At 43.5% G+C, this 25,123-nt stretch overlaps 1 protein-coding gene across 1 annotated transcript in view; it reads right to left on the reverse strand.

The window, feature by feature from the left end:
- LOC144823260 (uncharacterized) overlaps positions 1–25,123 on the reverse strand; it is a 277,122-nt gene that overhangs the window by 51,332 nt on the left and 200,667 nt on the right. The window contains exons 27-29 of the mRNA XM_078681614.1: positions 19,833–19,901; positions 19,149–19,217; positions 18,002–18,082 (exon numbers count right to left, since the gene is read on the reverse strand). Of these exons, the coding sequence (XP_078537740.1) occupies positions 18,002–18,082; positions 19,149–19,217; positions 19,833–19,901 (219 nt within the window). The remainder of the gene's footprint in view (positions 1–18,001; positions 18,083–19,148; positions 19,218–19,832; positions 19,902–25,123) is intronic.

Genomic DNA, 25,123 nt, shown 5'->3' on the forward strand with positions numbered 1-25,123 from the left:
GGTTGTTGCCTGATGCGTATGTGCTCCCAGTGGTTACAATGGCTCATGGAATGGCTCACATAAGTTCGAAGGGAATATGCAAGTTGTTGGCTCCAGTTTGGCAGAATGCTGGAATTCCGAAATGTGCAGAGAACGTGGTGAAACATTGTATGATTTGTCTGAAGTATAATCCTGGTAAGGGAACTCCAACTCCAGCTGGTCATTTTGCTCCTCCAACGTATCCGTTTGAAGTGATACAGTTAGACTACATTCACATGGAGAGATGCAATAATTTGAAGTATGTCCTTGTGGTTGTTTGTGCCTTTTCCAGGTGGATAGAGGCCTACCCCCTAAAAGATAATACTGCCTTGTCTACAGCCAAGGTTTTTCTGAGAGAGTACTTCCCTAGGTATGGTTTGCCGAGAATTGTATGGTCGGACAATGGGAGTGAATTTGTGGGTCAAATCATGAAGAAAGTGTGTGCTGGATTGGGAATAAATCAAAAGTTCCATGCAGCGAATCACCCCCAGTCTGCTGGACTTGTTGAATGTTACAATGGTACCTTGAAGCTGAAATTAGCTAAGGTACAGGCGAGCACTGGTCTTACATGGCCGGATGCCTTGCCGTTGACTCTTTTGTCAACAAGGACGACTGTGCATTCACGAGTGGGACTTAGTCCGTATGAAATTGTGTTTGGTCGTCCTGCAAATGTTTGGGGTGTGCCTCGTCCTAAAGAATACAGCAGTATTGAGTACCCTATGTTGGTGGATTACTTACATGACTTGACTGCTAAATTACGTGTTCTCCACCAACAGGTCTATGACAGTCTACCGACAGCAACTGCGGATCCAGGACACACAATCCAACCCGGTGATTATATTCTCACGAAGAATTTTCAACGAGCAAAGAATTTGGAGCCGAGGTGGACTGGACCGCATTTAGTTTTGTTAGTGACTCGAACTGCTGTTAGAGTAGCTGGCAAGAAGAACTGGGTGCATGCCACCCACTGTAAAAAAGTTCCATTGCCCTTACCATAGTGGGTGAGGGGAGGTATAGCCGATTCTGTACGTGAAAAAACTCTTAGATTTGTTCCATTTAGTGATGCTCATTTGACATGGACACGGTCAGAACGCGAGGATGATGATGTTCTGCAAGCTGCTGTGCCTCCTCATCTAAAGATTGACACCACCAATCCGGAACTTTTATTTAAGGATCCAACTGTACCTAATAAAGAACGCTACGATCTAAGACCGCGAAAGACTGTACATATGGACAAATAAAGTTGAAACTGGAAATTTTTTATATAGTGAATTACACCTTGTCAGATCAAGAAACTTTTTTTTTGCTTTTTCCTTTTTTGAGTCACCATCCGGACTCAGCTGTAAGGTCGCGGTGTAAAGACTTGGGAGTGTAAGCCGAAGACACAAGGTCGAGGTTCTGGTTGGTCTCAGGGCGTTCCATGGACTGACAGACGCATTCCTTAGCACGGAACACCCAACCGCCGCGAACAGCACGGTTAGAGGATGGAGTCTTTTGGGTCTGAGAAAGGTGTTGAGAAAAGTGGTTTCAAAATGAAAATGTGTACATTGGTTCATAGCAAATGTTTTTTAATAATGTGTTTCCTTATGCTTGTGAATATTACGTTAGCTTGTGTGGGTTGGATTTTCTATGTCACACAATTGCCGCTTACATCTACCTCCCAACCTTCTCTTTCTTTTTCTACTGCATCTCCACATGAGTTTCATACGTTACCTGAACATGAACAGACAAGAAGATCATTTGTGAATAATTTGTTTATACAGATGTTGCATCAGCATCAGCTAGTCATAAATACCACGAATTGTTGGGTGTGTGGTCTTATGCCACATACTACAGACAAGGGAATGCCATATTTGGTTTTGCCTTTTTCACCTAATGGGTCAGTTTGGGCACTCCAATCGATGTTTATCTATGCGAACGAAGCCTCTCAAGTGCGTTCTGTTAACGATAACGTGAGCAAGAATGCTTTGATACGGGGAATAGTCGATATGATTAGAGATATTGACGCGTATAATGCTATCCCTAAAGATGAGGTACGAGCATATGTCGGTTGGAATAAGACGACATATAGTGTTAGCTTGACGGAGAAAGAAAGGCAGCGAAGGTCTACTCCTATTTGGATTGTACCCCACCGAGGTCATCTTTGTTTGCAAGGTAATGGTCAGAATCCGAGAGCTCAGCTTGGTAAGAGTGTGTGCGTTCACACATACGTTTATACGTCCCAGAAATCTCCTCCGTTCGTGCCAGCTAAAGGCACGTATTTTGTTTGTCACGATAGAGCATACACATGGTTGCCATCTGATTTTTCCGGCACATGTTACGTGGCATTTCTGCTTCCCCCTACATACACTGCTGTTTCCGATTACCATAAGACAAGATATGGTAGAGGTGTAATCGATGCGAAAGATACTGTCGCACAAGAAGCTGGAGACTTCTTTAAGGGTTTCCTACCCTTTTGGGGTCCTATGGCTAATAGTAGGAATATTCGTCAGCTTACGAGAGTGGTTGAGGCCACTATAAATGAGACTGCAGGTGCCCTTAGTAATATTACAGCTGAACTTCAAGCGGATCGCCTTATGACATTACAGAACCGTTTTGTTTTAAATATTATACTTGCAGATAGAGGTGGGGTATGCAAATTGATTAGATCTAGTTGCTGCGTTTTCATACCAGATAATGCCCCGACAGTGTACCAAGCCATCTCTAGACTACATAAGATCTCTGAGTCTATTCATGTGGACGAAGGAGACTGGTCGTTGATGGGATGGTTATGGGAATTGTTGTCCAAATGGGGATGGAGGATTCTGATGTTCCTTGGTATGGCGTTAGCTATCCTTTTCTCGTGTTGTTTATGCATCCAGTGTGGTTCCGCCATTTGTAGTCTTTGTGCTACGATCTGTGTGAGAAGACCAGTCCCGAGAGAAGTGAAGGATAATAAGATGATGTTACAGCAACACCTTGATGACCTGATGAGAATAGATATAGACCTAGATTCAGATTGACATGAGTTTAGGCTATTGCCTACGTAATGGCAAAAGGAGGGTCTGAGGTTCTGTGATTTTGCGTGCTTTTAAAGTGCACGGCTTTCTTTTCTAAACATAGGTTTTTGCCATGCGTCGTGACTGCCATCTGGTGTTGCCTTTTACGTAGGCCTCAGAAGTTAGTCTGCGAACAAAGCAGTCTGACCTTTTGTGGGTCATGTGCACATTAACTAAGGTTTCCTTCGTGCGCTGGAGTTAATTTCAGAAGCTGGCCTTTCACCTGGAATTGACCCTGCCAAGCCAATTTCCCTGTAAGATCGTTATCCACTTTCCCAATCACCATTCAAGACATTTGGTAACTTTTAAGTTTCTTTACGTTTCTGTTATCTTGCACATTATCTGAAACTACTTTTCTTTACTGTTTCTTCATTTCATGGGTTACGCTTTCAATTAAGGGTTTGTCCGGGCCTTCCAGATTATTATTTAAATATGCCTAAATATTAACTTGTGGGTTGGGACACTGTAAAATGAGCTTTACTATATGATGCTGTGTGATGTCATGTATTTTCTATTGGTTGGATTTTGGTGCAGGGGCGTGCATTTTAAATGTACCTTTTTTGTGTATAAATAGGGATGTCTCGCCTTAGTAAAATTGAGCAGTTTCTTGAGTTGTACACCGTGTGGTATTGCTGGGATTTCTGCTACTAGCTGCAGCTAATAAATTTGATCTCTGACGCCACCTAGAAGTATTCCGTGTCTCTGTATACCAAGGCAAGGGAACCCAGAGGACTTTGGGCGTGTCCCTGGCGCCGCTGGGTACTTGAAATCCCAGTTCTTCAGCATGCCAGACTATCTGTCCTTCAACAAAACCTTCAGTACATTAGTGTGCAGGAGTCATTTAGTGGATAGCTAGTCCTTTCTCTGTCAGTCCATCTTCCCTGTCTTCAGTATCCTTCAGTTGACAACTAGTACAGCACTTGAAAGCAACATTCAAGTATGCAGGCCCTTTACACTCGTTTTATGAGGCAGAGACCATGGATTTGTACTCAACACTTCTATGTTGCTTCACACCTTTACATTTTCTGTCCTTTTTAGCCAGTTAAACTCTGGGCTTCTATCTGCTTTAGATCTGGACTTGGGATGTTGCCAACTCAGCACTCCATATCGAGTCGATGCAGCAATGTTATCCTCGATAACTACAGAAAGAGCCTAAATATGGTCTTTTCAAGAGATGCCACACATAAATACAGTATGCCGAAAACTTGACTGCATGGCTACCCTTGTTACCGTATAATAATGAGGGGGTCCCAGGGAATGAAAAACAAACAATATAACTCAATATACAAACACAGTCACATAGACATTAAATCCACTCTTCATGTTTTAATCACAGAGGAGGTGTATGACAATTAATGACAAAAATCACGTAATTGTGAAAATGGCGGAGCGAGGCCCCAAGGAGGGGGAAGGGGGGGGGGCGGTGTTTTTGTGATAGTGTGAGGATATAGTGATAAGGACAGGGTAAGGTGAGCGAACAATCAATATTTCAAATAGCAATAACGAATGGTTACATATAATGTACAAAAAAGAAACACAAGTACTTTAGATATCAAATTAAATAGTATCATACTCCACATAGTACAGTATATGAACAGTGAGGCCATGGAGTTGACAAATTAGAAAGAATGTTTGTCGACGTTTCGACCCTCTTATTTATGCAGGTCCTATTCAATCCTTGCAGCGGGGTCTTCTTCAGGACTGGGGGGATGGGGCGGACCACCTAATACAATGTATATAATTTAAGGTGTTATTATGCTCATTGAGTAAAGAATTAAATCATAATTACTCAAGCGGAAAGCAGCACACGAAGTAGTTTAAAAATGGAGGGAACATGCACGTATGTGGTGATCCTAATTAGTACGGTGACCCCTAAGCCAGGAGTACCTGAAAACGTTATGGTTTGGCCACACCGCGAGTGATAGCGTGAGCCATGGGCGCTAAACTACGATATTAAGCGTCATATGAAGTAGAGTAACGCACCGTTAATGGTGATCAGGGAGATAAGTGATCCGTTACCAAGTGGGTTGACATGTCAGATTCGGACTGATTATCTTACACCGAGAATATGCCATGCAGATCAGGATTATTACATAGCTTGATACAGTATTCACTTTGAGAGAAGTAATTGCGGGGACATCCTGGTTGATGTTCCTATAAAGATTAGGAATAAATATACAAACATTGGTCCAAAAAATCACTTGCTACCAGCGAAAGTAGCCATACTCGTGGCAGCAGGCAAGTGAGTCAAAAATACAAATAAAAGAACCGGGAGGTACTCACCCCGTCAGTTCGAAACAATCGATCAAAGTTTAGGGCATTCGTCAGGAGTCTATGTGGTGACAGAAAAGAAGAGTAATGTATTTTAGCGGGCAGTGCTCACAAAATCGCTTAGCCAAAAGCTAACGGCGAGACAGAACACACGCTTACCGAGGGCTGAATGAATCAGGCACAGAGTCCGCTCGAAACCGCAATGGCGTTCCAGAGCCTGTCGAGTCATTAAGTTACTATGGAAACGTGCTCACGTGTCTCCCACAGTGGCACGAAAAGCAACGAAGGACTGGCTTGTTGTTAGCCGGTTGCTAGGAGACAATTCGCTGGAAAACTACTGAACTCGAGTAGTATTCGGAAAGTGACGAACAAAGGGTCCTTGTGAATGGGAGAAGAAAAAATCAAAAATCAAGCCGCATTGCCCGCCAGCTGGGTGTAGACCAAATTGAACATTAAAGTTCAAAAATGCATGCGTGTCATGTTAGTTGGTTCGAAGCCTGTTACATATGTTTATAACTGATTATTGTAAACATGAAGTCAGGACAAATTAAAATAATAAGCAATCAATTGGCATTCGGCGTACCTCACACATGCGGGTAAAGGCCGATAAAACAGTAATTCATAAAGCTCGAATAAAAAAAATCAGACACAATAAAATGAAACAAGCATCTGAGATTCACTGGTAAGGGCACCCAATAGATTACTGGCATATCCCTCAATTGCGAGAATCCGCCATACACAGAGTGTTCTTAATGACATTTACCATGTTTAGAGAGCGCATACACCAGTATAGGAAGTTCAAGTTAATACCGCACATACGCTGGCGTACCTCTTACATAAGGGTAAAGGCCACAGTATAGCACGTTTGACAGGATTATATGCTCAAGACAGAGTGGCCAGCTGGGAGAAAGAGCTATCGTGCTCATTAAGCCCCTTATCAATGGAGTTGAAAAAGAACATCCATTTCAACTCCCGGGTGTTCAGGATACTAGAGATGTTCCCACCCCGGGGTCCCAGTGTTGCTCTTTCTATTACTACCCATCTGAGACTTTCAGGTTGGTGCGATGATGTAGTGAAATGTTCAACCAGAGGAGCCCCCTGTACCTCACACCTGATTCTACTCATGTGTTGGAGAATTCGCATTTTTATTTTCTGCTGAGTTTGACCAATGTATATTTGGTGACATGGGCATAGTATAGCATAAATGACGTTAGTTGAGTTACAGTTCGTCTGTGCCTTCAATTTAATTTTCAGATGTCCATGCTGGAATTCCTTTCCTTGGATCGTGGTCTCACAAGCCTTACAGTTCCCGCACTTCGAATGACCGGTGACCGGTGGCAAGTTCCACAGACTAGCTATCGTGGGGTCTTGGGGTGTCGGTAACAGGGATCTGATCACAACATCCTTCACACTCCTAGCTTTTTTAAAAGCGTGCAAGGGTACCGACGGTTGGTCAATGTCGTCCGCTACCAACTGCCAGTGGTGGTTTATTATCTTCTTAATTTGGTTACTTTTCGTGTTAAAGGTGGTAACACATACAATCCTATTCTCCTGTAAGGTTCTGTTGGTGTTGGGTGATAGCAGTTCCTCACGAGGATAGAACCAAGCCCTCTTCTTTGACTTCTTGACTAGACGTCGCGGGTACCCTCGTGCCAACAATCGGTTGGTGAGTTCCTCGGATTCAATCTGGTAATGTTCGCGGTCCGAGCAGTTCCTGCGTATTCGCAGAAATTGCCCGAAGGGCAAGTTGTCCCGGAGGGCTCTAGGATGGTGGCTGTCGTAATTCAACAGAGAATTCCTCTCTGCTGGTTTGCGGTAGAGTTTCGTAAACAGGGCCCCTGTATCCTCGTAGATAGTCAGATCTAAAAAATTGATCCTGTGCTGGTCGGATTCTATTGTAAACTTCAAGAAGTCTGATTGAAGATTGAGCCAGCTGAAAAAGGACAACAGATCTTCCAAATTACCGTTCCAAATCATAAGAATGTCATCAATATACCGCATCCATAGCCCAAGGCGGTCTCTGAATGGGTTAACTGAATTCAATATGGTGTCCTCTTCGAATGCGGCCATATATAATATGGCTACATCCGGCGCAAAGGGAGCCCCCATCGCTACACCCGATGTCTGGATGTAAAATTTGTTCTTAAAAATGAAGAAATTTTTGGTCATTGCAATACGGAGAAGTGATATAATAAACTCCGTGGGCACTTGGACAGGTGCCGGACGTCGGTCTAGGCAGCGTTTAATCACATTCAAAGCTTCTTGTTGCGGAATCGAAGTATAAAGTGACACCACATCACAAGTTGCCAATCGTTGGATCTCTGGGTTGAAGGGAGAATTTTCAACGAGGTTTATCGTGTGCATAGTATCACGCAGGTAAGTAGGGGTAGATTCCGCCAGAGGTTTTAGAAAGAAGTCGATGTACTTGCCTAAGGGTTCTAATATGGAGCCACATCCGGATACAATCGGCCTTCCAGGGGGATTGGTCATGCTTTTGTGGATCTTAGGGAGCGTATAGATGGTCGCTAGCCGAGGGTGTTTCTGGTTCAGAAAGTTAAATTCTTGTTCAGACAAAAAACCAAGGTCGAGTCCGGCTTTGGTGATTTCCAGGATCTCAAGTGCGATTGACTTTGAAGGGTCTGCTCGTAGAGGTTGGTAGCTGACTCCGTCATTAAGTTGGCGCAGAACCTCTGATTCATACGCGGCCAAGTCCTGGACTACAATGGCCCCACCCTTGTCCGCTGGTTTGATGACAATTTTATCATTATTGGCCAGTGATTGTAGGGCCGCCTTCTCTGCTTTACTTGTATTGTATCTTACAAACGTTTTCGTCCCAAGAAGTAGTTGGACATCCCGCCATACCACTTCCTCAAATGCCAAAATCTTGTGAGACATGGTACTGTTGTAGGGGACAAAAGTAGAAGGAGGTCTGAGGCCAGTGACTGACGGTTGAATACTCTGTTGTGAGTTCCGAAAAAAGTATTTAAGCCTCACCTTGCGAAAAAACTGGTAAAGTTCTGCCCGAATGGTGAAGTCATTGGGATTGTTCGTAGGGACGTATGATAGTCCTTTGTTCAGAGCTTTAGTTTCATTGTCACTCAAAATTTGTTCAGAGATATTAACAACAGGGCTGTCTTGTGTAGAGGGGGCGCCGCCCAGCAACTTTAATCCACGAGGCTCGTTGGTATCGTTCACCATCTGTACGTCTTGTTTCTGGTAACACGTTCCCCGTGCTGGTCTGCTTGGAATTGGACTTGTTTTTGTGGTTGCCCACGACCTCCATCCCAGCTGCCTGTGTTGGGTTGAAACCCACGTTGGTTGCCTCTGGGCCAATTGTTGCCCCGACCACGGGGGGGACGCCATGACCATTGGCGTTGGCCTAAAAAAGGACTGGATTGGTGATATTGTTGCTGTTGCCCGTAGTCTGGACAGTTATATTGGTTGCTAGGGCCCGGTTGTTCGTGTTCTCCTTCTGAGCTATAGGAGGAATCCGAGAATGTCTGGTAGTTGCGCCTTCCTCTATAGGATCCTCGCCCACGGTTAGTGAAACGGCCCTGACCGTCCTGGCGGAAGTAATCCTCCTGGAGGTAAGGGTAGGTCTTCCTTTTGTCGTACAGTCTGATATCACGGGCTAATTTTTCAAGTTTGCGGTTTTGTGTTGTTAAATCAAAATCCTTGAGAGTTGCTTCAAGGTTGTTGAGGGTTTCTTTTGCGTTCGCAAAGTTGGCATCGGCTGCTATCTCAGCCTTAAGAGTCTTAATTTCGGCACTGATAATCTGAACTTGGTCAGCTGCTGTTTCCACCCCCAAGACCATCCAGTGTCGAGAACAATTGTTGGCGACGTGGCTGAATCCTTCTTTAAATTTCGGGACTTCTATGAAGATGGCAGGTTCGATCTTAATCTGGAGCCCCACCGGAATGATGTTTTCTTTAAGATAACGTGTCAGAAGGTGACCATGCCATCTGGTACGGACCAACTTCTTTTCAAGTCGTTCCAAACGAGAAATTTTGTCCTTGAGTGTGAAGTCTATAGTTGGGATATCGTTGGAGACAAAGAAGTTGTTTGGGTTGTCCAACAACTTGTCTATATATTCTTCAGAGTATGATAAAAGTTCCCTTTCGACCATTGTGTGCTGCGTCCAGCCTAGTTGGACTCAAGAAAGAACCTCGCAGACTAGTGTCTGCTCGAAGTAGGGTATAATATGAGGGGCTAGGAGTGTGAAGGATGTTGTGATCAGATCCCTGTTACCGACACCCCAAGACCCCACGATAGCTAGTCTGTGGAACTTGCCACCGGTCACCGGTCATTCGAAGTGCGGGAACTGTAAGGCTTGTGAGACCACGATCCAAGGAAAGGAATTCCAGCATGGACATCTGAAAATTAAATTGAAGGCACAGACGAACTGTAACTCAACTAACGTCATTTATGCTATACTATGCCCATGTCACCAAATATACATTGGTCAAACTCAGCAGAAAATAAAAATGCGAATTCTCCAACACATGAGTAGAATCAGGTGTGAGGTACAGGGGGCTCCTCTGGTTGAACATTTCACTACATCATCGCACCAACCTGAAAGTCTCAGATGGGTAGTAATAGAAAGAGCAACACTGGGACCCCGGGGTGGGAACATCTCTAGTATCCTGAACACCCGGGAGTTGAAATGGATGTTCTTTTTCAACTCCATTGATAAGGGGCTTAATGAGCACGATAGCTCTTTCTCCCAGCTGGCCACTCTGTCTTGAGCATATAATCCTGTCAAACGTGCTATACTGTGGCCTTTACCCTTATGTAAGAGATACGCCAGCGTATGTGCGGTATTAACTTGAACTTCCTATACTGGTGTATGCGCTCTCTAAACATGGTAAATGTCATTAAGAACACTCTGTGTATGGCGGATTCTCGCAATTGAGGGATATGCCAGTAATCTATTGGGTGCCCTTACCAGTGAATCTCAGATGCTTGTTTCATTTTATTGTGTCTGATTTATTTTATTCGAGCTTTATGAATTACTGTTTTATCGGCCTTTACCCGCATGTGTGAGGTACGCCGAATGCCAATTGATTGCTTATTATTTTAATTTGTCCTGACTTCATGTTTACAATAATCAGTTATAAACATATGTAACAGGCTTCGAACCAACTAACATGACACGCATGCATTTTTGAACTTTAATGTTCAATTTGGTCTACACCCAGCTGGCGGGCAATGCGGCTTGATTTTTGATTTTTTCTTCTCCCATTCACAAGGACCCTTTGTTCGTCACTTTCCGAATACTACTCGAGTTCAGTAGTTTTCCAGCGAATTGTCTCCTAGCAACCGGCTAACAACAAGCCAGTCCTTCGTTGCTTTTCGTGCCACTGTGGGAGACACGTGAGCACGTTTCCATAGTAACTTAATGACTCGACAGGCTCTGGAACGCCATTGCGGTTTCGAGCGGACTCTGTGCCTGATTCATTCAGCCCTCGGTAAGCGTGTGTTCTGTCTCGCCGTTAGCTTTTGGCTAAGCGATTTTGTGAGCACTGCCCGCTAAAATACATTACTCTTCTTTTCTGTCACCACATAGACTCCTGACGAATGCCCTAAACTTTGATCGATTGTTTCGAACTGACGGGGTGAGTACCTCCCGGTTCTTTTATTTGTATTTTTGACTCACTTGCCTGCTGCCACGAGTATGGCTACTTTCGCTGGTAGCAAGTGATTTTTTGGACCAATGTTTGTATATTTATTCCTAATCTTTATAGGAACATCAACCAGGATGTCCCCGCAATTACTTCTCTCAAAGTGAATACTGTATCAAGCTATGTAATAATCCTGATCTGCATGGCATATTCTCGGTGTAAGATAATCAGTCCGAATCTGACATGTCAACCCACTTGGTAACGGATCACTTATCTCCCTGATCACCATTAACGGTGCGTTACTCTACTTCATATGACGCTTAATATCGTAGTTTAGCGCCCATGGCTCACGCTATCACTCGCGGTGTGGCCAAACCATAATGTTTTCAGGTACTCCTGGCTTAGGGGTCACCGTACTAATTAGGATCACCACATACGTGCATGTTCCCTCCATTTTTAAACTACTTCGTGTGCTGCTTTCCGCTTGAGTAATTATGATTTAATTCTTTACTCAATGAGCATAATAACACCTTAAATTATATACATTGTATTAGGTGGTCCGCCCCATCCCCCCAGTCCTGAAGAAGACCCCGCTGCAAGGATTGAATAGGACCTGCATAAATAAGAGGGTCGAAACGTCGACAAACATTCTTTCTAATTTGTCAACTCCATGGCCTCACTGTTCATATACTGTACTATGTGGAGTATGATACTATTTAATTTGATATCTAAAGTACTTGTGTTTCTTTTTTGTACATTATATGTAACCATTCGTTATTGCTATTTGAAATATTGATTGTTCGCTCACCTTACCCTGTCCTTATCACTATATCCTCACACTATCACAAAAACACCGCCCCCCCCCCTTCCCCCTCCTTGGGGCCTCGCTCCGCCATTTTCACAATTACGTGATTTTTGTCATTAATTGTCATACACCTCCTCTGTGATTAAAACATGAAGAGTGGATTTAATGTCTATGTGACTGTGTTTGTATATTGAGTTATATTGTTTGTTTTTCATTCCCTGGGACCCCCTCATTATTATACGTAACTAACCCAGGTCCCCGGGACTATTTCTGGGTACTACCCCCTCATATTATACCCTACTTCGAGCAGACACTAGTCTGCGAGGTTCTTTCTTGAGTCCAACTAGGCTGGACGCAGCACACAATGGTCGAAAGGGAACTTTTATCATACTCTGAAGAATATATAGACAAGTTGTTGGACAACCCAAACAACTTCTTTGTCTCCAACGATATCCCAACTATAGACTTCACACTCAAGGACAAAATTTCTCGTTTGGAACGACTTGAAAAGAAGTTGGTCCGTACCAGATGGCATGGTCACCTTCTGACACGTTATCTTAAAGAAAACATCATTCCGGTGGGGCTCCAGATTAAGATCGAACCTGCCATCTTCATAGAAGTCCCGAAATTTAAAGAAGGATTCAGCCACGTCGCCAACAATTGTTCTCGACACTGGATGGTCTTGGGGGTGGAAACAGCAGCTGACCAAGTTCAGATTATCAGTGCCGAAATTAAGACTCTTAAGGCTGAGATAGCAGCCGATGCCAACTTTGCGAACGCAAAAGAAACCCTCAACAACCTTGAAGCAACTCTCAAGGATTTTGATTTAACAACACAAAACCGCAAACTTGAAAAATTAGCCCGTGATATCAGACTGTACGACAAAAGGAAGACCTACCCTTACCTCCAGGAGGATTACTTCCGCCAGGACGGTCAGGGCCGTTTCACTAACCGTGGGCGAGGATCCTATAGAGGAAGGCGCAACTACCAGACATTCTCGGATTCCTCCTATAGCTCAGAAGGAGAACACGAACAACCGGGCCCTAGCAACCAATATAACTGTCCAGACTACGGGCAACAGCAACAATATCACCAATCCAGTCCTTTTTTAAGCCAACGCCAATGGTCATGGCGTCCCCCCCGTGGTCGGGGCAACAATTGGCCCAGAGGCAACCAACGTGGGTTTCAACCCAACACAGGCAGCTGGGATGGAGGTCGTGGGCAACCACAAAAACAAGTCCAATTCCAAGCAGACCAGCACGGGGAACGTGTTACCAGAAACAAGACGTACAGATGGTGAACGATACCAACGAGCCTCGTGGATTAAAGTTGCTGGGCGGCGCCCCCTCTACACAAGACAGCCCTGTTGTTAATATCTCTGAACAAATTTTGAGTGACAATGAAACTAAAGCTCTGAACAAAGGACTATCATACGTCCCTACGAACAATCCCAATGACTTCACCATTCGGGCAGAACTTTACCAGTTTTTTCGCAAGGTGAGGCTTAAATACTTTTTTCGGAACTCACAACAGAGTATTCAACCGTCAGTCACTGGCCTCAGACCTCCTTCTACTTTTGTCCCCTACAACAGTACCATGTCTCACAAGATTTTGGCATTTGAGGAAGTGGTATGGCGGGATGTCCAACTACTTCTTGGGACGAAAACGTTTGTAAGATACAATACAAGTAAAGCAGAGAAGGCGGCCCTACAATCACTGGCCAATAATGATAAAATTGTCATCAAACCAGCGGACAAGGGTGGGGCCATTGTAGTCCAGGACTTGGCCGCGTATGAATCAGAGGTTCTGCGCCAACTTAATGACGGAGTCAGCTACCAACCTCTACGAGCAGACCCTTCAAAGTCAATCGCACTTGAGATCCTGGAAATCACCAAAGCCGGACTCGACCTTGGTTTTTTGTCTGAACAAGAATTTAACTTTCTGAACCAGAAACACCCTCGGCTAGCGACCATCTATACGCTCCCTAAGATCCACAAAAGCATGACCAATCCCCCTGGAAGGCCGATTGTATCCGGATGTGGCTCCATATTAGAACCCTTAGGCAAGTACATCGACTTCTTTCTAAAACCTCTGGCGGAATCTACCCCTACTTACCTGCGTGATACTATGCACACGATAAACCTCGTTGAAAATTCTCCCTTCAACCCAGAGATCCAACGATTGGCAACTTGTGATGTGGTGTCACTTTATACTTCGATTCCGCAACAAGAAGCTTTGAATGTGATTAAACGCTGCCTAGACCGACGTCCGGCACCTGTCCAAGTGCCCACGGAGTTTATTATATCACTTCTCCGTATTGCAATGACCAAAAATTTCTTCATTTTTAAGAACAAATTTTACATCCAGACATCGGGTGTAGCGATGGGGGCTCCCTTTGCGCCGGATGTAGCCATATTATATATGGCCGCATTCGAAGAGGACACCATATTGAATTCAGTTAACCCATTCAGAGACCGCCTTGGGCTATGGATGCGGTATATTGATGACATTCTTATGATTTGGAACGGTAATTTGGAAGATCTGTTGTCCTTTTTCAGCTGGCTCAATCTTCAATCAGACTTCTTGAAGTTTACAATAGAATCCGACCAGCACAGGATCAATTTTTTAGATCTGACTATCTACGAGGATACAGGGGCCCTGTTTACGAAACTCTACCGCAAACCAGCAGAGAGGAATTCTCTGTTGAATTACGACAGCCACCATCCTAGAGCCCTCCGGGACAACTTGCCCTTCGGGCAATTTCTGCGAATACGCAGGAACTGCTCGGACCGCGAACATTACCAGATTGAATCCGAGGAACTCACCAACCGATTGTTGGCACGAGGGTACCCGCGACGTCTAGTCAAGAAGTCAAAGAAGAGGGCTTGGTTCTATCCTCGTGAGGAACTGCTATCACCCAACACCAACAGAACCTTACAGGAGAATAGGATTGTATGTGTTACCACCTTTAACACGAAAAGTAACCAAATTAAGAAGATAATAAACCACCACTGGCAGTTGGTAGCGGACGACATTGACCAACCGTCGGTACCCTTGCACGCTTTTAAAAAAGCTAGGAGTGTGAAGGATGTTGTGATCAGATCCCTGTTACCGACACCCCAAGACCCCACGATAGCTAGTCTGTGGAACTTGCCACCGGTCACCGGTCATTCGAAGTGCGGGAACTGTAAGGCTTGTGAGACCACGATCCAAGGAAAGGAATTCCAGCATGGACATCTGAAAATTAAATTGAAGGCACAGACGAACTGTAACTCAACTAACGTCATTTATGCTATACTATGCCCATGTCACCAAATATACATTGGTCAAACTCAGCAGAAAATAAAAATGCGAATTCTCCAACACATGAGTAGAATCAGGTGTGAGGTACAGGGGGCTCCTCTGGTTGAACATTTCACTACATCATCGCACCAACCTGAAAGTCTCAGATGGGTAGTAATAGAAAGAGCAACACTGGGACCCCGGGGTGGGAACATCTCTAGTATCCTGAACACCCGGGAGTTGAAATGGATGTTCTTTTTCAACTCCATTGATAAGGGGCTTAATGAGCACGATAGCTCTTTCTCCCAGCTGGCCACTCTGTCTTGAGCATATAATCCTGTCAAACGTGCTATACTGTGGCCTTTACCCTTATGTAAGAGGTACGCCAGCGTATGTGCGGTATTAACTTGAACTTCCTATACTGGTGTATGCGCTCTCTAAACATGGTAAATGTCATTAAGAACACTCTGTGTATGGCGGATTCTCGCAATTGAGGGATATGCCAGTAATCTATTGGGTGCCCTTACCAGTGAATCTCAGATGCTTGTTTCATTTTATTGTGTCTGATTTATTTTATTCGAGCTTTATGAATTACTGTTTTATCGGCCTTTACCCGCATGTGTGAGGTACGCCGAATGCCAATTGATTGCTTATTATTTTAATTTGTCCTGACTTCATGTTTACAATAATCAGTTATAAACATATGTAACAGGCTTCGAACCAACTAACATGACACGCATGCATTTTTGAACTTTAATGTTCAATTTGGTCTACACCCAGCTGGCGGGCAATGCGGCTTGATTTTTGATTTTTTCTTCTCCCATTCACAAGGACCCTTTGTTCGTCACTTTCCGAATACTACTCGAGTTCAGTAGTTTTCCAGCGAATTGTCTCCTAGCAACCGGCTAACAACAAGCCAGTCCTTCGTTGCTTTTCGTGCCACTGTGGGAGACACGTGAGCACGTTTCCATAGTAACTTAATGACTCGACAGGCTCTGGAACGCCATTGCGGTTTCGAGCGGACTCTGTGCCTGATTCATTCAGCCCTCGGTAAGCGTGTGTTCTGTCTCGCCGTTAGCTTTTGGCTAAGCGATTTTGTGAGCACTGCCCGCTAAAATACATTACTCTTCTTTTCTGTCACCACATAGACTCCTGACGAATGCCCTAAACTTTGATCGATTGTTTCGAACTGACGGGGTGAGTACCTCCCGGTTCTTTTATTTGTATTTTTGACTCACTTGCCTGCTGCCACGAGTATGGCTACTTTCGCTGGTAGCAAGTGATTTTTTGGACCAATGTTTGTATATTTATTCCTAATCTTTATAGGAACATCAACCAGGATGTCCCCGCAATTACTTCTCTCAAAGTGAATACTGTATCAAGCTATGTAATAATCCTGATCTGCATGGCATATTCTCGGTGTAAGATAATCAGTCCGAATCTGACATGTCAACCCACTTGGTAACGGATCACTTATCTCCCTGATCACCATTAACGGTGCGTTACTCTACTTCATATGACGCTTAATATCGTAGTTTAGCGCCCATGGCTCACGCTATCACTCGCGGTGTGGCCAAACCATAACGTTTTCAGGTACTCCTGGCTTAGGGGTCACCGTACTAATTAGGATCACCACATACGTGCATGTTCCCTCCATTTTTAAACTACTTCGTGTGCTGCTTTCCGCTTGAGTAATTATGATTTAATTCTTTACTCAATGAGCATAATAACACCTTAAATTATATACATTGTATTAGGTGGTCCGCCCCATCCCCCCAGTCCTGAAGAAGACCCCGCTGCAAGGATTGAATAGGACCTGCATAAATAAGAGGGTCGAAACGTCGACAAACATTCTTTCTAATTTGTCAACTCCATGGCCTCACTGTTCATATACTGTACTATGTGGAGTATGATACTATTTAATTTGATATCTAAAGTACTTGTGTTTCTTTTTTGTACATTATATGTAACCATTCGTTATTGCTATTTGAAATATTGATTGTTCGCTCACCTTACCCTGTCCTTATCACTATATCCTCACACTATCACAAAAACACCGCCCCCCCCCCTTCCCCCTCCTTGGGGCCTCGCTCCGCCATTTTCACAATTACGTGATTTTTGTCATTAATTGTCATACACCTCCTCTGTGATTAAAACATGAAGAGTGGATTTAATGTCTATGTGACTGTGTTTGTATATTGAGTTATATTGTTTGTTTTTCATTCCCTGGGACCCCCTCATTATTATACGTAACTAACCCAGGTCCCCGGGACTATTTCTGGGTACTACCCCCTCATATTATACCCTACCCTTGTTACCGGGCAAACGTTTTATATTTCTGTCTCCTTAGACACAGTAGGTGCTGGAAGCCACCACAAAAACCTCTAATTACCATATTTGTGAAATTTCCATCCTCCGCAGTAATGTTTGTTGCTTTCCGATATAGTAATTTCCTTCCAGGGATGTGCACAAGTGTAAAAGAAGAGATTATCTTGTGGATGGCAAAATATATATATATACTTGTACTTCTTTATGCTACATGTATTCTGAAGCTATGGAGGTGTACTAACTAGATGTAATGGTGATCTATGTATTTATGTTGACTTTTTTCTGTGTGTCTATTTACTTTCTCTGTTTCTTAGTGTAGGTTTCATCTGGGTACATGCTCACTTTTGTGAGTGTTGAATATGTTTAGTCTTAACTTCACAATATAAACATGCTCTGTCATGATGACTACTAGGAGTGTGGCTAATTGAGTATTTGTTCTGAAATAAATAAATAATCATTGGAAGGAATAATAATACTAAAAATATTAATAAGACCGGGTGAAACAGAGAAATGAGCCAAGATGGATTTATGTTGGCTTGCCAAAGGTGGAGTCAATAAGTCTTCCCTCGTTGAAGCCATTATTGGCCATTCCTTCTTAAGAAAATGCTACTGTATTTTGAAACCCCGGTCTACTCACCGAGTCTCCTGGATTGCCAGAATCACCCACATCGCCTCTTTCTCCTTTCTTTCCTTTTTCCCCTGATGACCCGCGATCTCCCTGAAAATAATTTAGAAAAAGTTATTAAACATACACTTTATTCCTTTTTATCAAAGTCAATTCACACGTTAAGAGCATATGGGTAGAAAATGACTTCAGATTCTAGTGCTAAAACTATGGAATATTGTTCCCAAATGTCGTCAGGGAGGGTGGCTGAAAGCTAATGTTCATGAAATCATTTGTGCGTGTATAGATTGACTCTATGCTTACAATTTATCATAAGTATTTTATTTGACAATATGTAATGAATTCGTATGCCTTTTGAGTGTTTGTCTTCTTGCATGGTGAGCTCTTGGATCATAGTCTGTTCCATACAGTTTCGTTGGTAAAAACACATTGCTATGCTTTACATTAGAAAGTGTGCTGGTTGTTGAGGAACACTTCACAACAGCTTGCAGGTAAGAATATAGGCTACACAGGAACCTCTCTAGACAGTGCTGGTGGCTTCACATCATCGCTTCATTACTTCCTCTGGATTTTCCTTTCCACCACTCTATTCATGTAAGCACATTGTTGAGTGTGTATTGAAAAGCTGTGCTACTGAAAGGTACCTCTTTTGGACTTATCAATAACAACCCAATGTAGCACTTTCAGGACAGATGCATGGCCGTCCTCTGGAAAACTGACCAAAAGGTGTCACTGGGAAACGTGGATTGTAGTCTAACTAGATCAAAACAATGCACCTGTTCTTAAACTGCTTCTCAAAAATGTATAAATTACAAAATATACACCACTATGGACCACAATATATAGACAGGAGGTGTGGATTTTTTATTGGACTTTCTATGCGCAGGTGCTTTTATATTTCACTGACCTGCATTTGCCAGGCGAATGACTTCCGGTTCATCACACCCACAGATAAATTCCAGAAAAGAATTTGCCTATCAATTTAGGTCCAAGAACAGGAGGAAGGACAAGACACTAATCTTGTAGTGTGACTGCTTGTGACATTCATTGGTAGGAATCAGCTCAACTACATGATCCTCAGTCGATTGTCATTGATAATGGATTGATATTTGAGAAACAAGAAAAAGCTTAAAACCTTTTACAATGATAGTTCACTTACCTTTGGCCCTGTAAGTCCCTCGCCTGGAGGTCCTCGAGGTCCCAGCCTCCCCTGTATTCCTTGCTCACCCTGTGAAATAATTGCATCAAAAAGATTAAAATGTAGGTTCAATTATCTGGTGCAGTTCTGGCTATGGCAATGTGTTTAAAATACAATGGCTGCTTTTTAGGAAACACTACCATTTTTAGTAAGAAACACATTAATAATTGCTAACAATGATATTTATTAAAGGCCTCAGCAGAATGTTTTATTTACACTGAACAAGCTTGTGAAATTCCCAAATTTTGCTTCATTCTAAAATTCTCAAACTTCTGTCTTGTTCAAGCTTTCCGTAACTCTTTTTAAGCAAGACCGTAACTCCCAAAACTAAGTCTTGTGCGATTCCGGCGGGGAGAGTGGTTCTCAGAAAGTGTCTCAAAGAAAAATATTTTCTGGTGGAGTAGTCTTGTGCTGGCGTCTTAAATGCATTTTTTAGGATAAGTGTGTGCTTGCTTACAAAAGTCACTTCAAATACTGACAAACTAAATTTTGTGTAATTTTGGTAAATTTTCATGCAATTATGCAACATTTCACGAAAGAAATATGGAATGTAACGCATTTTTAGCCTTTTCTTGCCTGCAATGAAGAGGTAGCAGGGAACTATTTTGCAAATTGATTAATTTAAAGTTGCTCATTTGTATTTACCTTGGGTCCCTGAATTCCTTCGCCTGGGGGTCCAGCAGGACCTGGTGGTCCTGATCTTCCAAGAGTGCCCTGGAAAAAAAATTAACCTTTTAGCTAGTATACTTCTGCATAGCTGCCAAGGTTTCAGATTGCTATGTGTGACATTTTCATAATTTCAGTGGATTTTATGAGGGACATTTCGCCGACTATGAGTGACACTTCCTCGCGCGCAAAATCAAGCCATGAAGATGAGGGAAACATATAAATATTAGAAATTACATCTATTTGAGCAATGAGATTGACTTTAGGATCATGTTTTCAAACACGCATAGTTCAGCTAAAAGGGTGGTGACCAAAAACTCTAAAGAGTGATAAAACAGGGACATGACTTTCTCCATCTATGCATGAAGTATCTGGAAAAACATTCCTGTATCCATCAGGACTGCCTCAACACTGCTCCAACTTAGGAAAGAGTTGTAGACACACCTTTTTAAAGAGCAGGACAGCACAATGCAGTAATATTACATGTCTCCTCACGGAACCCAGATACCTCTTCCATCACTCACTGACTGTACTCATACCTTTGACTCTGAACATCACTCCACTTGTCTTGGTTTGTGCTATTAAAATAGCATATACTTAGAATAATCTCCCTTCACAGGCATAGCACTTCTGAGTACTCTACATGCACAGGTGCAAGAATGCAAACGTTTTGCTTAGTCATATATGGCAACTAATAACTAGAATGTTATAAGCAGAGAAGCGATCTTAAATACAATAATCAAATAAAACATAATCTTTTTTATTTAAAAAGTAACACTACAGTTCTGGATAACAATTTTGAAGTTATTTTGACATTGTAATATATGCAGATACAGCCCTGCCTGTGGTTGTTTCTCTTAGCTTTTTCTGTTTATTTGCTATCAGTCTTGTACCTAAACTCAGTTCTAACAGTGAGCCTGCCTGGAAGCCCTCGCTGCCTCTGCCCTTACTTAGCTCCAGCAGTTCCTATGGGCCCTGGCTGCCTGTGGAAATACTCGGGTGTAAAGGAAGTCCCCTTCTGCTCTGCAGACAAAACACGACTGAGATAGTGAAACGTTTCAGGCTTCCCCTGTGGTACTCTAGCCGCCCTCCAGCAGGATTGCGCCTCTAATACAGGAGATGGGCTGACGTCACAGAAATGGAGGCTTAGGAATGGGGGGTGGGGGAAGAAGGAGGGAATACATGTTTTATTTATATATGTGTATTTTTATATAGCGCACATTTATGTAATTTTTTAGGATGATTATAAACAGTTACAATGCTAGAATTCCAACATTAACAAAAGAAGTAGGTTATACAGTAAGAATGTCCATTAGTGAAACAATCGCTAAGTACAACAGTAAGCCAGTAATATTTGTGAGCAGCACGCACCCGATGAAGAGGAGCTGGTATCTTTCAAAGCCGAGCGGCGAGTCGGAGTGAGACCGTAAATCAAGCAACTATTGTCTGGCACAACCGACTGCTTGCTACTTAAAAGGTAGTCAGTGTGACACACTTACTTGTGGCGTGGGGAACATTGCAGTGATGTCACGGTACGATCCAGCCAGCTGCCATGACTTCCTCCTGCACCGTGAGCAGAGGGCGCGGTCCAGGCCTCGAGTCGAGGACTGGCGCAGGCCATGAATTTTTTATCATGGCCTCAGTTCTGCTGCACTCACTGGAGCGCCACAGGCTTCAGTGTCTGTTGAGGCACCATCAGCTTGGCGGCGGACTGGTCATGGGTGACGGGGTCTTCAGATCACGGTAGTAAATCAGGGCATAAGTCAACGCGCGATGAGAGCAGAAACTGTCTGCGATACTGTGCCACCCGCTCATTCTGAGGGCGGCCGCCCGCCATGTGACGGTGCCCTGCACCATTTAAAGTACAGGTAGGTCAGTTGCCCTCGCAGCCTGCACCCTCCGACCGCTGGGGTGTGAAAGCTGCCACCTGCCATAGCATACGCTCAAATTATGTTTTGCAAGGTGCGGGTGATGGCGATTGTGCATTTAAACTTGTAGCGCAGCAAATAAAACAAAATGCACAACCATTCAAAGTGCCCCCAAACAGCCGCCACTTTAGTGTAACATCGGTGAAATTACCTTCCTGTGCACAAGACCCAACTAGGCCTGCAGACAGCCAAAACAAACTAAAGCAGTACACACTGACCTGCACAGCTACCGGCCCCTTGGAACTCCAGCAACGCCTGCTGGGTAATACAGCGCACTCAGCACAGCGCGGAGTCTTGCAAGTTAACTCGGTGGTCCGCATCGAGTCACCCGCTGCCGCTTCTGACCGACTTCACTTCCTTCCTGTAAAGGTCGTAAGGTCATGATTCCCCCACACAGTGCTGGCACCACAGCTAACGCAGCGACTGAGAGGCCAGACCCCGCTCAGGAATTTTGTTTCAATTATGCAGGCAGAGGCAGCAGCCTCCTGATGCCTGGCACATTGTAACATTGTAGCACTGTCAGACTCACCCAGAGCACGATCGGATCTTTAATTAAGTGTCTCTGCTGGCAAGTCTGCTGGGAGTTGAGCAGCAGCCGGTGCACACAGGTGTCAGATGCGCGGCGTGCCTGCTAGCACCCTGGCGTTACGTTGCCAGTTTTAGCCGGTGCTGTCAGCAGAGTGCAGTCAGTGGCATTAAAATGCATGACAATGCATTTCAATGCGGTGATGCGGAACACCACACTGAAATGCTTTAGAGTCACGTCTGATGCGTGATACTTGGTAGGACTGAAAGTGGGGCTCCCTGTTCCATGGAACATGACTCACTGCTTTCTCACAGTTGGCAAAGCAATGGGACAAAAAACTGCACCACCAATGTGAGTTTGATGCAGAATAAAGACCACAAAGCAAGCCCTCTCTTCACAATGTGGACTGTCACAGTCATACTGTAGGTTCTTCATCGTCTACTCCCTTTCTCATGACTCATGAACACTGCCATTTCCTTTTTCCTGCCATTTTGAATTGTATTCTGCAGGGACACATGTTCACGCCGTCATACTGTCAAGAGACAAAATACTCACTGATCTTACACCTCAACCCTCAGTCGGAAGCGTAGAACAGAGTGCACCTACTGAACCCTTAGTAAATATTTCATTGATAACATTAAACATTTACTTTCATTGCAACGATTTCTGGTAACGCACGTTGAATGTTAAGTATACGTTTCATTTTGGGATTTTGTTGTGAGTTGTATGTGAGCGAAAGAAAGATGTCCTCCAGATACTGCAAAAATACAATTTAACCACGCCAAGTGCTGTATTAATTTGTTATGAATATACACTGGTATTTTACTCAAACGTTAGTACATGAACTAACAAAGTAATCACATACATACCTTGCAGAAGAACACAGAGAAATACAGACATGAGATATTTGTAGTGTATTCCCTGTTAATAAGACAATGATTAGACTGAAATGGTAACCCATGCTCTATTACAGTAAATAGTGTGTGTGTGTGACTCATTGTGAGCCACTGATGTTCTAGTTGAGTGTTTTGAAGTAGGTGCCAGCTCACTTTTGTCCTATCCTTGTCAGTTATCAGCAACCTTGAAAACCTCCAGTCTAACAGAAGAGGCTAGCCACGTGATGAGTGTATTTCACAACTAAGGAACACTTCAATAAATATACAATCAACTTCTAGAAGTTTCTCACACACAGCCTCCGGTTCACAGCTTTCTGCACTGAAGCAGAAGAGTAAATAAAACTGTCTTAAACACGACCCCCGCTAGATGCCAAACAATACTTACAACAACCCGTCATTTCTCAGCAGAGACAACACACCTCAAGTTCTTCTCTCTGCCATCTTCTAGGTGTTGCATTGTATTTTATTTGTGTTTATAAAGGGCTTCAGGAACCTGATACAGCGTAAGAGTGGATAAGCAGGCGAGTGGCACAGGATTCAATGGCACTGGTATGGTTGTTTGAGTGTGTGTTTGTTGCGTAGCCCAATGTGGTCTGTGTTTTAATGTTGTGTGTGAGGACTCGAGTTGTGCGTTTATTATGACTTGTCTCTCTGCTTAAGGATGAGGTTAGCGAGAAAAGGAGTGAGCTATAAGATGCTGAAGCAATAGGATATGTGAACGTAAGGGGAAAGAGTGTGTGAGTGCATTATGGCCTATTGACGGTTTTGTTTTCATGCTGTGGGTGTATTGCTAATAAAGCACAGCCCATGTCACCGCAAGTGTGGGTCTGCAAACATGCATGAGTGTTAGGAAGTGTGTGTGAAGTGTGGAGACAACTACCATACATGGAGGGGGTTGCATTATACAGGTGAGACTACACTTGGTGGTATGTGCTTGCGCTGCCGACACTACAGCTCCAGTGTTGTCACAGGGGATCAGACGAGGAATCCTTGTGAATAGATATAATACTGCCAGTCTTAGTCGGATGAGACATAATGAGAGAAGAAGTTGAATTAAGCTTGTTTGGAAATCCCAATTGTAACAACATTTGGTGCACACCTGATGTAAACAGTGTTTCTTATGTACTTTTCCGGCCACAGATAGATTGGCATCCATGCTCACTCCCATGTTTCTCACTTTTATCAATGTTGGAGGTGGTCCTCCAAGTACCCATGGTTAGGTGGATGGGTGAAGGTAGCGGTCATAACTTCTACGTGTTAAGATCTCCTTGTTTATTAGTTAAACTTGCGGTGGTTAGTGAGCAGTCATCAGTCAATGACATGAAGATAGGGGTCTTGTTCTGGTCTGTCTAGACGATTTAGGTTTTTACGTTGGAGGATAATCTGGATAATCTGAATGTCATCTGCATGCTTGCAGCATGTAAAATTGAAGAATTTAATCAAATTGTGTAGAGGACTGAGACACTGGAGACCCGAGAGACAGTGATTGATGCTTACAGTTTTTCCTGCTCTTATGCTACCAGCGGGTGATGTTAGATGGAGGCAGAGATGATGCTTGATCTATTGAACAGGTGGGAGGAGATCACATACAGGAGAGTTCATTTTATGCTGAATCATGTTGCATGTGATGTCCAGGCCCAATAGAACTGTTATAACGCCATTTCTGTACATTGTGTTCGGTTCATCCTAGATGGTTACTGGAGTGCATTCTGAGCAACTTCTAGGCCACCCGGTATGTTGGCCTGAGAGTAGTCTACCATAAAACCACATTTGCATTTCGCCACCTTAATTTCACCAACATCTATTACCTGATACCATGTACCTAACATCACCTTCTTCAAAACAGCTTTAATGTATTACCTTCAACAAACACTGTCTATTCAAAATCTCACTTGGCCCTTCATATGTAGCACCTTTTAA

Source organism: Lissotriton helveticus, chromosome 3_1 (assembly GCF_964261635.1).
Source record: "Lissotriton helveticus chromosome 3_1, aLisHel1.1, whole genome shotgun sequence".
In the NCBI taxonomy this organism is placed as follows: Eukaryota; Metazoa; Chordata; class Amphibia; order Caudata; family Salamandridae; genus Lissotriton; species Lissotriton helveticus.